Source organism: Phoca vitulina, unplaced genomic scaffold, assembly GCF_004348235.1.
Source record: "Phoca vitulina isolate PV1807 unplaced genomic scaffold, GSC_HSeal_1.0 scaffold146, whole genome shotgun sequence".
Taxonomy (NCBI): domain Eukaryota; kingdom Metazoa; phylum Chordata; class Mammalia; order Carnivora; family Phocidae; genus Phoca; species Phoca vitulina.
In genome coordinates, this window is record NW_022589849.1 from 146,247 (window position 1) to 164,761 (window position 18,515).

Sequence of the window (18,515 nt, forward strand, 5' to 3'; positions counted from 1 at the left end):
CTCTTAGTTTTTTCCTTCATGTATTTTCTCCATAGTTCGAATCACAATGTATACAGAACTTTGTATCCTGCTAGTTTTACTTCATACTACTGCAATCTATCTTTAATAAATATGTGTATATGTGTGTGTATATATAGCTATTAAACAGGAGTACCAAAGCATTCAATTTTTGAGCAATTATTCCCACTTCCTATAGGTACAAACTAAAATCTTGGGAGTTTCTTGTATGCTACATTTCTGATATATAAACATTATTCCGTGAATTTTTACTGAATTTGTAAAAGCTATCTATGAAAGAATATGATATTATTGCTTTTTAATTCACATTTTAAAATAACTTCCAGAATGATTTATACCAATTGGCACTTTTCATCATATTCTCATTGGCAATAGACATTATATTTTCTAGAATATTCATCAATAAGATACCATTGTTTAATTTCCATTTCTATGTTTACCATTGAGATTGAGTATTTTGCATTTATTTATTAAGTAGTTATATTTCTTCTTTGTGAACTAGCCAGGTTTTTTTTTCCTTACAATAATTTCCTATCAGTGCATTAGAGATTGCTCTAAGTAATCTTTAGAGACACTTCAAAAAAGGGACACCTGGGTGGCTCAGTGGGTTGAACGTCCAACTCTTGATTTTGGCTCAGGTCATGATCTCAGGGTCCTGAGACCAAGCCCCGCATCAAGCCTTGTGTCAGGCTCTGCACTCAGTGTGGAGTCTGCTTGTCCCTCTCCCTCTGCTCCTCCCCACTCACACACTTTCTCTCTCTCTCTAATAAATAAATAAAAATCTTAAAAAAAAAATACTTCAGAAAAAAGTTTTTTATTAGTTCTTTCATATTTTTAGGTAATGATTTTGCCAATTTATATGCCATAAGACATTGTGAAATTGTTACATTTTCAAAAACAAAAAAGCAAGGTGAGGAAAACTTAAAAAAGTAGGAGGAAAAATAAATTATCTAGAAAGCTAAAAAAGAATCTGAGAATTGTTACACTTTTTGATGTTTGAAGAATGTGAATGTATTACATATCTAAAGTTTTTAAACTAATGTACTTACTCCTTAAAGAATCTCATCTCAAGCTGGTCAGTGTCAGCCAAAACAGCAAACTGGAGAGTGGGAAGGTAACACCATGATCTTTAACTTGATTTTATCTGCATTTCCTGTGGAATGTCACAAAAATTTCTAACATTCCCTTCTCCCCGAGGTAGCTCCAAGATTGCCCCCAAGGATTCCCCACCCCCTGGTATTCCTGCCCACATGTGGTCAACTTCCATATTATACCAAGATTGGTCTGTCTGACCAATAGTATTTAACAGAAGTGATGTTATTCATCTCCCAGCTAGGTTGCAGCTTCCTCCTTGCTCTCCTTGCTCTTCCTTGCACTCAACTATGCTAGAAGCCAGCCGACATGACACAAGGAACATGTGACAAGTAACTGAGGCCTCCTGCCAACAGCCATGTAAGTTTAGAGGTCGATTGCCTTAGTCCATTCAAGTTACTGTAATAAAATACATAAACTGGGTAGCTTATAAACAAGAGAAATTTGCTGCTCACAGTTCTGGAGGCTTGAAGTCCAAGAGCAGGGTGTCAACATGGTCAAGTGAGGTGAGGCTTCTCGTTTCTTCGCATGATGGGAATGGCTAGGGAGTTCTGTGCGATCTTTTATAAAAACACTAATCCCACTCAAGAGGGCTGTACCCTCATGACCTAATCACTTCCCAAAGGCCCCATATACTAATACCATCACTTTTGGGGCTTAGGATTTCAATGAACTTGGGGGGAACAAAAACATTCAGACTATAGTACTGATCCTCCAGCCCCAGTTAAGCCTTCAGATGCCAGAGCTCTAGCCAACACCTTAACTGCAACCTCAGAAAAGAAGCTGAGCCAGAGCTACTCAGCTAAGCAGATTCCAAATTTTTGACTCTTGAAAACTGTTTTAAACTGGCCAGTTTGCCCTGATATTTTACACAGTCATAGATAGCTAATACAGATTTTGGCACCTGGAAGGGGAATGCTGCTATAACCAATATCTAAAATATGGCTTTGGAACTGGGCAGTGGGCAAAAGCTGGAAGGACTTTGAGGAGAGTGTTAGTTCAAGACTGAGTAAAAAACCAAACAAACATTGAGAACACTCCAGTATGGCTTAAAAATGAGGAACATGCTATTAGAAAATTGAGAAAGGGGTTATGTAGTGGTAGGAAGTTTGGTAACATTAACACCTTCAGTTATATGAGAAGCAGAAAATGTACCTAACTAATTCAGTCATCTAGCTAAGGAGATTTCCAGCCGGAGAGCTGGAAGTACCACCTGGCTTCTTCTTATTGTTGATTATAGTACAATATGAAGGGGGGGGGGTGCAGTTAGGGGTAGGATTGTTAAATAAAACAAGAGCCAGAACTTGCAGGGTTTGAAAATTTCCAGTCTCTTCAGATGGCAAAAGATGCTGAAATTAATGGCTACCAAGCGAAGAGCATACCCAGGGCACTGAAGAAATGTGGTCTAAAGATTCCTGGAAATATGACTGTAAAATTCTTTAAGGCTCAGAAAGATGAAAGGTGATGCGCCAGAGCACCATCCAGTCAGGCCAAGGCCCTCTAAAGATCACCTCAATCACATAATAGGGCTTCTACTAAGCTTAAGGGTGTTGTCCCTCAGCTGTCTCAGCACAAAACCAAGATGGAAAAGGTTGTATCTTGAGATGTGTGGTTGTGGCTTTGGAGTGGACTTCTTTAGCATGAACACCAGTAAGATTAACAGGAGACAAAGTTTCTAAGAGAATATACTTGAAGAAATGTCTCTAGCTTACACTGAAAGGGCCAGAGAGTACAAAATAAAAAGAGAACTTTGGACTTCTACCTGCTATGAGCAGGAAGCAGGCTGAGCAAACGATTCAGCTATAACCATGTACTGCCTTTCATATAAAAGGAAGTATGTCGTAGGGAAGAATCAAGGGTCCTGAGATCAAAGCCAAGAGAATTTCCAGGCCTTGAGTCCTAATCAATGAACACCAACATGTACTTAGTGGGATTTCAGAATTGCTACTGACAAATGACTGCCATCTCCCCTTCCCCTTTATGAACAGGCATGTCTATAAAGGTTGTCCTATGCCTGTCCCACCTTTGTGGTGGGTGGAGACGTAGGTGGGCAGATAACTCATCTCTTTTGTTCACAGGTCTTAAATCTAGACGAACTGTTCTTGAGATACTGCATATAAGGAATACCACCCTAGAACCTGATCCACATCTAGACCTGATTTAGATGATGAGATTCAGGAGGTGAATGTATTTTGCACATTAGGAGGTATGTAATAAATAATGTGGCCCAAGTATGAAACCTGGTAGTTTAAAATTATGCCCATATTTTTTTTCCCCCTTCAAAGGTTGAGCCTAATTACCTTCCCCTTGGTATGGGGGCTGGACTTGTGGCTCACTTCAAATGAATAGAATATTGTAGCAATAACAGAGTAAAATGTCTGAGACTAGGTCATAAAAGACAGTGCAGCCTCCTTGCTCACTCCCTGGGAATACTTGTTCTATAAGCCAGCTAGGCATGTCCTGAGAACACATAGGTAACCCAGTAGAAAGGCTCATATAGAGGAACTGAGGCTTTCTCCCAACAGTGAGCAAGGAACTGGAGTTTCCTGTCAATAGCCATGTGAGTGAGCCATCTTGGAAGCAAATCCTCCAGGCTCAGTCAGGCCTTCAGTCACCTTCAGTACAGGTGACTGTACCTCATGGAACTTGGAGCCACAACAACCCAACTAAGTTGCTCCTGGATTCCCAACTCTCAAGAAACAGTGGGAGATAAGTTTTTTTAAGCTGTTAGTTTTGTGGTAATTTGTTATAAAGCAATAGATAATATACTCCCACCTTGGGCTCTGCCTTTAGTCCAGTTTTAGCAAGAATCCTATTGGGTCAGTTTAGGGAAAACTCCCCACCATTGATATCTGACCACACTCGATATCTGATCAAACCCCGTATTCTACACCCTAGATGTCACGAATAATTTTTCTTTAACATTTCCAAGTTTTGTCATTAGGAATTTCTTTCAAATGAGTATTTTCATACTTTTACCTTTTATACTATATTCATTTTGGGAGACAGATTTCTAGAATTAAAACAGTTCATATTTTTATCAAATATTTTTTAATAACCCATGTAGTAATTTGAAAAGGATGTGTGTATATAAAGACATTTAGTGTATACCCACACACAGTGTATAACCTCAAAGCTCCAAGGAAAATTTAATTCACAGTAAACTGTAAATTCAGACTAAAACATTCAGCCTGCATACCTTTGGGATTAACTTACTCAGAAAAGTATGTAGAATGAAAACTTTAATAAAAATGAAAATATGCTATCAAAATATTTGGGATTCAAAGCTGTAAACAAAGGTAGGCAAAGTTTAAATCTTTTATTAAAGAAAAAAAAGCTTTTTTTTTTTTTAAGATTTTATTTATTTGACAGAGAGAGACACAGCGAGAGAGGGAACAAAAGCAGGGGGAGTGGGAGAGAGAGAAGGAGGCTCCCCGCGTGGGGAGCCCGATGTGGGGCTCGATCCCAGGACCCCAGGATCATGACCTGAGCCAAAGGCAGACGCTTAACGACTGAGCCACCCAGGAGCCCCAAAAAATAAAACTTTTAAAATAAAAGGTCTTTATAAAAAAAAGAACAATCCTAAAGAAAGTAGAGGTATATAATGAATCAAGACAAAAATAGAGAAAACAAAATTAGTTGAGATAATAAATCAAGGGTTGCTCCTTGGAAAAAGGAAATCAGAAACATTGATAAAACTGTGGCAAATCTAATGAAGGGAAAAGGAAATCCATTTCAAAATTAAAAGTGAGAAAAGGAATGAGATTCTGAGTAGAAGAAGTGGAAATATTACCTCAGGAGAGGAAGGTTTCAGGATGCCTGGATGGCTCAGTCGGTTAAGCATCTGCCTTTAGCTCAGGTCATGATCTCAGGGTCCTGGGACAAGCCCTGTGCCTGGCTCCCTGCTCAGTGGGGAGTCTGCTTGTCTCTCTGCCTCTTCCCCTACCACTTGGGCTCTCTCTCTTGCTCACTCTCTCTCTCAAATAAATAAAATGTTGAAAAAAAAAAAAAAGAGAGGAAGGTTTCGAATAGAAAAGTTGTGAATCAGGCTGAGCATAACTTTAGGATAGTAAAGAAAATGTAAATGACTCTCAACAGACATTGTAAATTATCCAATAAAACTAAGCAATTTTCTTTAAAAATTCTAAAGGCAGAAATTCATTAAACAATATGAGCATTACCTTTAATGGTAAAGCATTCTCACTAAAACCAAGAACAGAAAAGCTCATTTATATCTGTTTTGAAGTTTTGGCCAATGCAATATGATTAAAAATAAACACAACTGGCAGGAAGGCAAAGAATCCACATAGTGGTACCAAATAAAAATTAACTTAAACTTTACTGGTGAAAAGATAATAAAACAAAAAGTTTTTTTTCAAAACATTTTATTACAATTGCTATTTTACTTACAATTTTTGGCAACATTAACAAAATAATAAATTTCATCTGAAAGAACAAGCAAGCAAAATAGACATGGAAATTCACAAAGGGCAATAACAAAATAGTAATCTTGACAGATATTCAATATATTTGTAAACAAAACAAAGTGACATTGCGTTAAAAAAATATAGAGGTATCAATAGAAAAACAGAGAAAGCTCCTGAAAAAACTGAACTCACTATGTTCAGTTTCTTTTGGTTACAGGCACGGAAATTGACTAAAGCTAGCTCAATTCTAAGAAAAGCAAAGCTTTTGATGATTATCTTCCCAGCTTTTTGTGAAAACCTAGGAAATTTAACCAGATTGGAGAGGTAAAAGGGAGTGGGGAGGCTTAAAGTGCCTTTAAAAGGGGGAGTGGTAAGAAGGAGGATGGAGATTTCATTGTCAGTATCTTTTAAGAACATTGGTGAAGCTCAACAAACTAAAGGAAGTATCAAACAATTAAGCGAGGTAGCAAGCCATGCAGGCCTAGGAGAAAAGCATTCTAAGAGAAGAGCAATTGCAAAGTCTTTGGAACAGGAAGAAATGTGATTTGCTTAAAGAAAAGCAAGGCCAGTGTGTCAAAAATAGTGCACCAGTGGGGAAAATGGTTGAGTAGCATGGCAGGGAATGGAAAAGCAAGAGGAGGTAGACAGGGGCCATATCACCAGAACCTGTAGTTGGCAATAAATAACAATTTGTACTCCTTAGGGTCATACTTCAGTTAAACAGCAAACAACAGTTAACAGTGTTGATAATATCAAGCAACCACAAAAAGACAGAACTAAAATATTTCATATTTTTACTGTTTTCAAAACAGAATTTCTGTTATAGGAACAGAATAAGGGAGATAAGTATGCAAAAGTCTGCATATCTATTTATATACAAGTTTCTACCTGAGACTAAAACAAGTGTGCGCATACATACATACATACATACACACACACACACACACACACACTCCACCTAAAGAAATAGGCTCAGGCTAAAATATTAACAAAGTGCCTTGGCCCAAGCAAACTAATAAAAAGGCCTAGTAAAATGTTCAAAGTGCAAATCAATCAATCAAGCATTGAGCAAATAAATACAATAGAATCTACACTCAGGAAATTCTTTAACCATAGACAATAAACTCACAGCTACCTTGTTATCTGTCCTCCTTCCCAATTCTATAAGGGATGCTAAGCCCCTGATGACTATCACTTCCCAGCTTTCTGTGAAAGCGTAGGGAATTTAACGAGATTGAGGAGGGAAGAAAGAAGTGGGGAGAGATAAGGTACCGTTAAAGAAGAGGAGAAAGCAAGAGAATATAGGAGACATTTCTCCTTGCTCAGGTCTATGGACAGCATCCTAGTTTCCTTAAGTCACGTACAGAGGCTTCTAGGTACTTGAGTCAAGGTGGAAAAAGAAGGGATGGCACTAGAAAATACCCAGGAGACTCAATCCTGGGAACCCATAGAAACAGCCACAGGTGATGTTCAGGAACCAATACTCAGAGAGCACTCCTGTTATGTGAGAGTCCTTGGAAATGGCAAGGGGAAAAGGTTCCCCCCAACAGTATAGTCAAGGATTAGACAGTTGGATAGATTAGTTGAAGGACAATAACTCTAAGACCTAATACCTAATGAAATAAATGGGACATTTCTTACACATTGGAGTGTGTCAAGGACGACTTTAAACTCAACTAGTTTGATAAGGGAAACTATACACACAACAGAGTAACTGTTAACTGTAATACATTCATGTCTAAGGCAAGAAACAAAATTGCAAATTTCACATGTTCAACTGGGCTAAGATATATGTACATGGAAAAATATAAGGAAAAGCCCTATAAGGGGTTTAATTCTACTCAGTCACCATGGGCTGCTTTTATCCACTGTACCTACTATTCTTGGACAACCCCCATTCCAGCTTAATAGTAAGAGAACTAAATTTAGCCTAGTCCTTGAACTGGATAGATACCATTTGTTTGGCCCTTTTCAGTTCAAACTGTGGGTCCAGTGCAGTTCAAACTATGGAGGTCAGGGCTTCTTTCCCTTGAGAAATTTTACTTGCTTTACTGATGTGACTTAGAGGTATACAGCTAATTCGTTCTGACCAAAGGCCAGCCAACAGGGAGAGGGAAGGGAACAAACTGAATTCTTCTTTGGATCACTCAACAGGAGGTCCACTGGCACCAGGCCCCATTCTATTCATTACCCCTGCTTTTCCATCTGAAGCCAACGGTACAGTGATTGTTTCATGTCTGCAGGAGTCCCTCGCCAAAATACCAAGCATTTTATTTTAATGGTTTTGCTTCCTTGGATCTTCTTGTGCTAGGAAAAGTTACTCTGAGACAGTGGTCCTTCTGCCTTGGCTCCACGACTAGAGTGAGTGAGTGAGTGAGTGAGTGTGAGAGCGTGTGTGTGTGTGTGTGTGTGTGTGTGTGTGTGTGTGAGCCCTCAACCAGAATAAGAAGCCACTGCTCTCCACTGACTAACCTCCCAGTTTCTGGTTCCCATTCATGCCACACCTTGTCCCTCAACTTCTCCACACTCAGGATCTCAGGGTCAGATTACTTTAGACGAGCACAAGACAGACACTTCTGGGAGCTCAGCAGCAAATGGGACCATGATGTAACAAAGCCATTCAAGTCTGACTAGAGTAAATACTGAAATCTTCAAGGCATGGAAAAAGTTGAAGATAAAATTAAGTACTTAAAAAAAACTCTATATATAGATTCTATACACAGAAATGAGAGCTTTCAAACTTACAAGTAACATGAAATATCAAAATAATAAATAGGTTTCCACTTTTTTGTCTCACACACATACATACACAAAACATATTTTATGTGTTAAGCCAGATACAGTACATGAACACCAGGTAGCAAATTTTTAAATAACATTTCAAAATTCCAATCAGACAATACTGTATTTCATGAATTTAAAAAGAAATTCATAAATGACTCATTGGTTTCACTATTTTTGATGCTATTGAATAGTGTATGGTTTGTATTTTTTTTTTTATGGGGTTTTTGACTTTGATTGAAATACCTGCTTTAGATTTACTGAAACTAGAATTAACGAGGTTTTTTTGAAATTCTACTTTTAGACCTGGGGGGTGATGGTTCAGAATCAGATGTGCTCACAGTAATGGATGCTACTTCCACTGATCCTGGTTGAAGAGGTCCCAGTGACACTTGAATAACAACCTTTGTTTCAGGGGGCAATCCCTCTAGTTGCTTAGGCTTCTTAAACATTTGATGACACTGAGTCTTGTGCTCCATTTTCTCCTTAAAAGTTAAAAACTGTAGCCGGCATTTGGAACACTGGTGAACACTCTTTTCCCAGTGTCCCCTATAATGACACATGTACGGTGTTGCAGTTTTGAAAATTTTGAGACAGAATGGACAGAGCAAATTCTTAGTGTTTTCATGGCATTTTCTGAAATGTGTTTCTACATCAGCAAAGGCTGACGATCTGTAATTGCAAACCTGGCACACATAGGGCATTTCGCCAGGCTTATGATTGTCCTTCATGTGCTGTAAGAGAACCTGATCTGTTTTGAATGACAATTCACAAATTTTACAGACAGCAGAAGGCTCCTGGGTGGTGTGTACACTTTCAATGTGACACTGCAGCTGGAAGGGAGTGGGAAACTGTCGGTGGCAGTGCTGGCAGGTGGTGTGGCTTTCCCAGCTGTCACCCCTCTGCTTCTCAAGTTCCAAATGGTGCTTCATGTGATTCATAAACTTGACATTTTTTAGAACTTTCAAGCAGCTGAGGCATTTAAAAGTTGTGTGAGTCTTCTGTTCTGGCTGACCGTCTCCTTTATGTTGCCCATAATAAAAGTCACGAAGTAATATGACCAGACTTCCTTTCTTGGGATCAACAATCTGGTTTTGACTTGCTAGACTCAGAAAGTCTGTTTTTGCCGGTCTATTTTCCTTAATAGCATTTATAGGCTCGAAATGGACACTGTCCTTTGGAAAAGCTGTTGGAAAAGGTGCTCCATTCTGAACATGGCTTAATGAGGTATGAACACTGTTTGAGAATGTGCTTTGCTGCGAAGTCATTGTATGAAAGATACCTGAAGGGGACAAAGCTGAAGCATGTCCCTCTATGATTCCATCACTGAGTTTAGGCCTTTTGGGATTTATGTCATTTACTTCAGCAGGGGAAAGTTGCTTTGATATGCAAGGACTTTTATTCATACCTCCTACAGAAAGTGCTGCTCCTACTGGATGCTGTAATGAACTTGTGAGTGTAATCAAAGGAGAACATAACTCTGAAGAGCTATTAGGCACGACTTGTGGTGAATTATTTTTATAATCAGGTTTAGACAAAGGCTCAATAATAATGGGACTATCTGTTGATCTTGATTCAGATTCAGAAACTGGCAAGGCAGTCACTGCTTCTGATATAGGGGTCACATGACTTATAGGCTGAAATTTGTGAGTAGTACCTTTTCTGAGGTGACCATACTTTTTTCTCCTTGAACATGAACCTGGGGTGACTCTGTTCAAAATATTTGAAACAACTGGTTTTGAATTTGAAGTCACCCCAACAAAGATCAGCTCAGCATCGTCATTTACATGTTCCACCCCAACAAAGATCAGCTCAGCATCTTCATCATCTACTTTTTTGGTTTCTTCTATGTTCTGCTGTGGTTCAAGCTCTTGTTCTTCCTCACATAATATACATGGCTGTTCCATTTTCTAATTTGTTTTTTTTTATTCTTGAAGGTGTGGCCACAGTCCCAGTGCTTTCTTTATATAAACTGCCACCTAAGTACAAACACACTATACATCAGTAAGTATGGAAAAATGCATTATCTTATTTAATTCTCTCCAAAACTCTACAGTAGTTATAAACACCCTTATTTTATAAGATAAGGACACTAAAACTCAAGGAGGATAAATGACAGCTTTAAAGCCTGCTATTATTATAAGTCTGTGCAACTCTAGAATCATAGCTTTGCCTTAAGCTGATTATGATTTCTTCTATTAAAAAAAGAGGGAAAAACTAATAACTAATCACTAGGTGAAATCATATGTAAAGGATATGTTATTTTACAAAGGCATCATTGTGCAGTGTTTAGAAACATGGGCTTTGGAGTCAGAGAAGATTAAGCTGGAATTCTAAGTCAGCCACAAACCAGCTGCATCTTCTTTGGCAAGTTTAAAACTTTTAAATGTGTTTTATCTTAAAGGCAAAAGTTCTTATTTCTTAGACTTAAGGTAACAGCTCTTTTTTAAAAAGCACCAACAATTCAATGGTACCTTATTTTGTAGCTGAATTAAAGAAAATTTTATAGTAAATGTATATATCCTAATTGATTCATACATACTAATTTCGTAATATTAATATAGAAAAGAAGTGTCAAATTCAAAGAACAGAGTAAGAGTACCTACCCACTGTCAACAAACAGCATAATTCAATGTCAAATGCTTAACACATGCCTAGCAAATTGGGAACAAACTCTCTTGATAATCTCATCCCAACTCAAGACCTTAATTACAGTCCATTCACTGATGTCTCCTAAATTTCTCCCTCCAATCCTAACTTCCCCACTGAACTTAAACCCAACAGAATTTCCTCCCTCAGCCCACCTCAGTCTCTTTTCCACATAGCAGGCAAAGTAATTCTGTCAAATCACATTCTATCACTGCTCAGCTCAAAACCCTCCAACGGCTTTCTAGTTTACTCAGTAAAAGGCCAAGTGCTTCTAATAGCTCCAATGCCTGTAAGACCATGCTTCCAAGCCTACATACTGCCCTGCAGTTATGTCCTACTCCTCTCCCCTATCCACTTCACTCTAACCACATTAACCGCCTTGCTATTTCTTGAACACATTAAATATTTTACCTTGTTTAGGGCCCTGTATTTTCTGTCCTTCTAATATGAATGCTCATCATCCAGATACCTGCATGGCTGAATCCTCACCATCTTCAGACTTCTGTTGCAAATCTTCTCAAAGAGCTTCTCAAATGCTCCAACGAACTGCTAATTCACATTCCCAATCTCTCTTCCCTTCCCCTCACCTTCAAGTCCTTATCACCACCTAACACATTATAAACTTTATCTATCTTGATTCTTTTCTACCGTCCATCCAGTAAAATGTAAACTCCAAAGGACAGAGATTATCTTTTGTTGACTGTTGTATCCTCAGCACAAAGAACACTGCCTGGCACAATATGGGAGGATTTGTTAAATGAATTAACAGTAACTTTCATTAATCAGAACCTTTATTTGCAGAATAGACTGTACTCCATTAATTCCACATTTTCTATGATTTACTCTTAGAACCTTGTCCATGTCAGATACTCTGTAGGCCTGTGAAGGACTGAAAGCTGCTAGCTTTTCACAAACATTTTTTATCACAACCCACAGTAAAAACAAACAAACAGAAAACAATGTATATGGAGTCTCACTACACAAACATATAAATAGCAATTGCTTTACTACATGGGATGCTTATTCTAATATTTTCTATTTCATTTTTCTTAAGTTGACCATGACCTACAAAATCAATTATGACTCATCAATGGCTCACTACTAGTGGTTTGAAAAACATTGGTTTTAGGCTAGCAAGATGTAGGTACTTTAAACTCTGGATCATAACTCACCAGTTTCTGAAAACCTAATGTTAGAATTCATTGTAGCCCAAAGTAGACCCTTCAAGCTCCATCTATAAAAATTAAACTGGCATCTAATATGTGCCATGTACCTCCCATTAATTAGCACATCACCATATCATTTTGGAACACATAGATATTTAATCCTGAGATGTGTGTACCAGCTTAGAAGTAAGTCAAAAAAGAAATAGAATATTAAGCAGAAAAATTATTTATTATTTTCGTCACTTGTTCCACAACTATATTTTGCTTGCCCAACAATGGTATGACACTAAACACAAGTACTAAGTAGAAAGTAGTGAATGCATGAAGCTTACAGTCTAGTGTGTCATGAATAGTGATTTACAACCTTAAAATTAAGATCAAGTACGTAATTAGGAGATATATAATGCAAGAAAGCATATAAGGCACCTCTGAAAACACTGCTCTTTAGAGTCACCAAAATTGGTTTGGTCTCTCTACAATTTCAATCATCTAACTCCAGCATGATGCCACCTAGTCCACTGTTTCCCAACATAAGTACCACTAACATGTCTGGACCAGATAATTCTTTGTTGTGGGGGCTGTTCGGTGCATTTAGGATGGGTAGCAGTATCCCTGACCTCTACTTATGAGATGCTAGTAGAAATCCCCTATATGTGCATCAAAAATGTTCTATGGGAGAACTTCTATCCTAATCTAACCTCCTGAGTATCACCGTCCACATTTCTAGTGACTATCTTCTAGGTAATTCTACATGATGCTCTAATATCCTCTCTCAAGAAATAATTCTAAATTGAAATTATTAACATTCTCCCTGATATCATAAAAATCAGAATTTAAAACGAAGTTAAAAAATAAAAATTTTAAATAAAAAATAGAATAAAATCTAATTTGACAACTAATATGATCATCAGAATTATCTGAGGATAAACTTTTCAAGCCTAGAAAAATTTATGATTCACCTAAATTTACATGTAAAGTCTGGAGACAGAGTTAGCACTAAAGTTCACGATTCCTGAATTCTAGTTCTGTGTTCTTTCCACTAGAACTCTAACTTAATGCATGTCTAAATTCTGGTGATGGTGCTATTAATTGCTTAGTCTCTAAGGATCAGAGTCTCACTGGATTCAATTTTAATCTCCTTGTATTTTATAAAAACTGTTCAAATCTCCCCCAACCTCCATCAAATTATTCAAAGAAAGTTATAAGTGGTCCTAAATAACTTTTTAGAGCATTAGTCATTCTAACTACCTTTCATTTCCATTCCTATTAAAGCTCCTCCCTCAATTTCTAAGTTTGAGTCCACCGGTTACTTCATGTTTGTACATCTGCACTAGGCTCCAAATTGTCTTGTCTCTCTGTCCTTCAAATTATCACCAACTGCATACCATCACTAGATGAATCTTAAAACACCCCTGTAATTATATCACGCCACTATTCCTACATGTTAAATGACTCCTCCCATTTTAGAGAATACATTTTATATTATGCTATGGACCAAACTGTGTCCTTCCAAACTTCGTATGTTGAAGCCCTAACCCCCAATGTGATAGTATTTGGAGCTGGAACTTTGGGTTAGGTTTAGATAAGTTCATGAGGGTGGGGTCCTCATGATGGGATTAGTACCAAGAAGAGATATCCAAGAGTTTGCTTCTTCTCTGTCTCCCACCCACTAGGTGAAGACACAGTGAGAAGGTCTGCAAGCCAGGAGGAAGCAAGCAAATCAGCCAGCACCTTGATCTTGCATTTTCCAGCCTCTAAAACTATGAGAACAAATTCTGTTGTTTAAAAAAATAAAAAATAAACTGGGTTTCAAGAACATTGTCAGATTTTTCACCCAAATGATCTTGGTAGGATTTTATAGCTGTTGACCATACCAATTAACTTTCCATCCAACCAATTATTCAAGGTGAAAAAAAGGAAAAAATCAAACCCAAAGTGATTAAGTAATGAATGAGTTCATTTAGAAAAATAGTAACATTAGACCATGGGAATTTTCTTATCACTTCTCTTCTGATACCTTTATTTTCTACAATTTACCAGAATCTTAAGATACTTAGGTCATGAAGTTGGACATGCCAAAGACCTACTAGATCTAAGGAGTTAATCCTCAAAACCACTTCATATCCCCCATCAACAAAGCTGCCAAGGGCTGTGGAAGGAGTTAATGAGAAGATTTCACGCCAAAGATAGCTGAGATGGCAGTGGGTGATAATTCATCTCCCAGCTTATTCCTATGCATTTAAACAATGGCCCTCTCCATGGGTCTTTGTTATAGCTACACACCACCTTTTTCCAGGCATCAGTCTTTCTTGAGTAGCTTCCTGAGATTAGGCTAACAGGACTCCTTTGATACCTATCCTCACTCTTCACCCCACTACCACTCCTTCGAATTCCCATCCCTACCCCCTCACTCTTTCCCCATCCATAGCACTCATATGTCTTTCCCACTACTCTTCTTACATTTGCTACCTTAAAATTTAATGCCCATTAAACATATCCTTGGGAGAAATGAGAGCCTCACAGGATCCTTAAAACTACATTAAACATGTATATTCCACTTTAGGACAACTAAGAAAAACAAAAATAATGTTTTCATAAATTTTTTTTAATAAATATTTGTTCATAAATAAGCTCAGAATGGTAGAGGAGTGTAAAAATGGGGTCTAATCTAGCCTGGGAGTCTAAAAAGGGAACAACTATTAAACCAAGGTTTTTCTTTGTCAAACGACAGGATTATTTCTGTAGATTGGACTAAGAAAAATTAACAATTTATAGACCCTCACTACCGATTTTCACTCTTGCTACCTCTCTGACTTCTTTTTCCATTATTCTAACACTCATTCCCTGCAATCCAGCCACAGTGGCTTCCCTGTTGTTCCCTTTAGGCTCTGCCTGAAATTCTTGTCTCCCAGATATCTCCATGGCGAACAAGACTTGCCCTGATCACCCGATCTACAATTACAACACTCCTACCTACCCAACATTCGATCCTATGACTCTGATCTATTATATTCTTCCTAATTTCATAACATCACCTTCTGTATCACCAAAGAATGTATTATATGTATATATAAATATATGTGTATATATATGTGTGTGTGTGTGTATAATGTTATATTATATTATATACCTTTCTTCTCCACTGGACTGTCAGTTCTTTCCACTGGAGAAATTCTGTTTCATTTTTTAGCTTGTTTTGTTTGTTTTTGTCTGTTTTGTTCATTGGTTTCTCCCAAATTCCTAGAGCAGTCCTGGCACATAAATCTTAAATATATGTGAAAGGAAAACGATTATCTAGGAGTTAGAAATAAATTTAACAAAGGAAAGTGGGCTGAGGGAAGAAGTAGGAAATGTTCAAACCTGAGGAACAGGCAATTTTTTCAAGTCTGGGAGCCACTGAAGTGTACTATTACAGCAAATGTGAGAACCCTGCAATCCTGGGGCTCAGGAGAATGACTACGGTCAGTCACTTTCAGCCATTTTCCCTTGTCCTTCCTTTCCTCCCAAGAGCAGGATCTTAGAAGAATCCACAAACTAGAGATGAGCAGGGTGGCAGTTCAACCTAAAAGTGGCCTATCAGTTCAGAAGCAAGTTCTTTCTCTAAGACCAAGTGTTTAGAGAGGGTTTGGAAGTATCAGGTGACTGGTGAATGATTTAAAGAGGGGCTGCAGAGAACCACAAAAAAGATGACTTAAAAAAAAAAAAAGAACAATGTTAATTTGTTAAATGCCAGCAAAAGGTCATAGGGAATGGTGAAATATGAAACCACAAATATTCCCTCCTTCATAAAAGCAAAGAGAACAACAGCAAAAATTGTCAAAATCAAGTTTTCATCCCAGAAATTAACCAAAGGTTTGCAAAAACCGGAGGATTTCTGTGGAAAACATTATGGCAGTTCCTCAAAAAGCTAAACATTGAATTATCATATGACCCCACAAGTCCACTTCTAGGACTGCCTGATAGAACTGAAATCAGGTACTCAGACAAGTACATAAAGTACATGCTTGTTTATAGTAACATGATTCACAAGAACTTTATGGTGAAAATAATACAAATATCCATCAGTGGATGAGTAAACAAATTGTAGTATATACAAACACTGGAATATTATTCAACCATAAAGGGAATAAAGGCTCCTCCGTGTTCATTGCTGCATTATTTATAATAGCCAAGATATAGAAACAACCTAAGTGTCCACTGATTGGTGGATAAAGAAAATGTGATATATACAAACAATGGAATACTATTCAGCTATAAAAAATATGAAATCTTGCCATTTGCAACATGATGGACCTGAGGGCATTATGCTAAGTGAAATAAGTCAAACAGAGAGAGACAAATATTGTATGATCTCACTGATATGTGGAATCATAAACAACAATAAGCTCATAGATAAGGAGAACAGACTGGTGATTGCAGAGGCAAAGGAAAGGGGTAAAATGGATGAAGGGGATCAAAAGTTACAAACTTCCAGTTATAAAATAAGTAAGTCATGGAGATGTAATGCACAACATGGTGACTATAGTTAATAATACTGTACTGCATATTTGAAAGTTGCTAGGAGAGATCTTAAAAGTTCTCATCACAAGACAAAAAAAATTATGTATGGTAACAGATGTTAACTATACTTATTGTGGGCATTTCACAATTTATATAAATACCAAATCATGCTGTATACCTGAAACTAATATAATGTTATAGGTCAATTATACCTCAATAAAAATAATTAACTTAATTTTTAAAAAGTGGAATGAAGTATTGATACATGCTACAACCTGAATAAACTCTAAAAACATGCAAAGTGAAAGAAGTCAGACAGAAAAGTTCACATATTGTATGATTTCATCTACAGGAAATATCCAGAATAGATAAAGGCATAGAATATTTTTTTTAATTTTTTTGTTATGTTAATCACCATACATTACATCATTAGTTTTTGATGTAGTGTTCCATGATTCATTGTTTGTGCATAACACCCAGTGCTCCATGCAGAATGTGCCCTCTTTAATACCCATCACCAGGCTAACCCATCCTCCCACCCCCCTCCCCTCTAGAACCCTCAGTTTGTTTTTCAGAGTCCATCGTCTCTCATGGTTCGTCTCCCCCTCCGATTTCCCCCCCTTCATTCTTCCCCTCCTACTACCTTCTTTTTTTTTTCTTAACATATACTGCATTATTTGTTTCAGAGGTACAGATCTGTGATTCAACAGTCTTGCACCCTTCACAGCGCTCACCATAGCACATACCCTCCCCAATGTCTATCACCCAGCCACCCCATCCCTCCCCCCCCCCCACCACTCCAACAACCCTCAGTTTGTTTCCTGAGATTAAGAATTCCTCATATCAGTGAGGTCATATGATACATGTCTTTCTCTGATTGACTTATTTCGCTCAGCATAACACTCTCCAGTTCCATCCATGTCATTGCAAATGGCAAGATCTCATTCAATAAAGGCATAGAATCTAAACACAGATGGGTAGTTGCCAGGGGATGGGAGAGGAGAAATGGAGAGAAACTGCTTAATGGTAAAGAGTTTTACTTTGGAATGTTTGAGATGTTTTGGAACTAGATAGAAGCAGCAGATGTACAATGCTCTAAATGCCACTGAATCTTTCACTTTAAAGTGATTGATTTTGTTATGCAAATTTCACGCTCAATATATTATTTTTTTAAATAAAGAGGGGATATTACTACCAACCACACAGAAATTACTACCAACCACACAGAAATTTTTTTTAATGTTTTTTAAGATTTTATTTATTTGAGAAAGAGAGAGCACGTGCACAAGCAGGGGAAGGGGCAGAGGGAGAGGAAGAAGCACGGAGCAGGGAGCCCCCCAGGCTGGATCCCAGGACCCCGAGATCATGACCTGAGCCAAAGGCAGACACTTAACCAACTGAGCCACCCAGGCCCCCTGAAATTCATTAAAAAAAAAAAAATTAAGGGAACACTATGAACAATTCTATTTCAACAAATATGATAACCTCGATGAAATGAACAAATTTCTAGAAAGACACAAACTACCAAACTGACTGAAAAAAAAACCTAGAAAATATGAATAGAACCAAAACAAGTAAAGAGATTAAGTTAGTAATAAAAAAAATTCCCAAAAGAGAAATCCAAGATCAGATGACTATCCTGGTAAATTCAATCAAAACAATCAAGAAGAATCAACTCTCCAAAAATTAGAAGAGGAGAGAAAACTTTCCAGCTCATTCTGAGGCCAGTACTATTTATACCAAAATTAAACAAAGATATCACAGACCAAAAAACAAACAAACAAACAAAACCTAGACACCAATATCTCTTATGAAGAGAGGCAAAAATCCTTAACAAAATACTAGCAAACACAATTTAATAACATATAAAAAGGGCTATACA

At 37.6% G+C, this 18,515-nt stretch overlaps 1 protein-coding gene across 8 annotated transcripts in view; it reads right to left on the reverse strand.

Moving 5' to 3' along the window:
- The window catches only part of ZNF280B (zinc finger protein 280B), a 94,364-nt gene that overhangs the window by 65,939 nt on the left and 9,910 nt on the right, over window positions 1–18,515 (reverse strand). For 2 of the 8 annotated variants that reach the window (XM_032399255.1, XM_032399256.1), the window contains exon 3: window positions 5,534–10,297. The exons of the other annotated variants lie outside the window; for them this stretch is intronic. In XM_032399255.1, the coding sequence (XP_032255146.1) occupies window positions 8,591–10,225 (1,635 nt within the window). In that variant the 5' untranslated portion in view covers window positions 10,226–10,297 and the 3' untranslated portion in view covers window positions 5,534–8,590. Of the gene's footprint in view, window positions 1–5,533; window positions 10,298–18,515 lie in introns of those variants that run through there. 8 annotated transcript variants of the gene reach the window in all.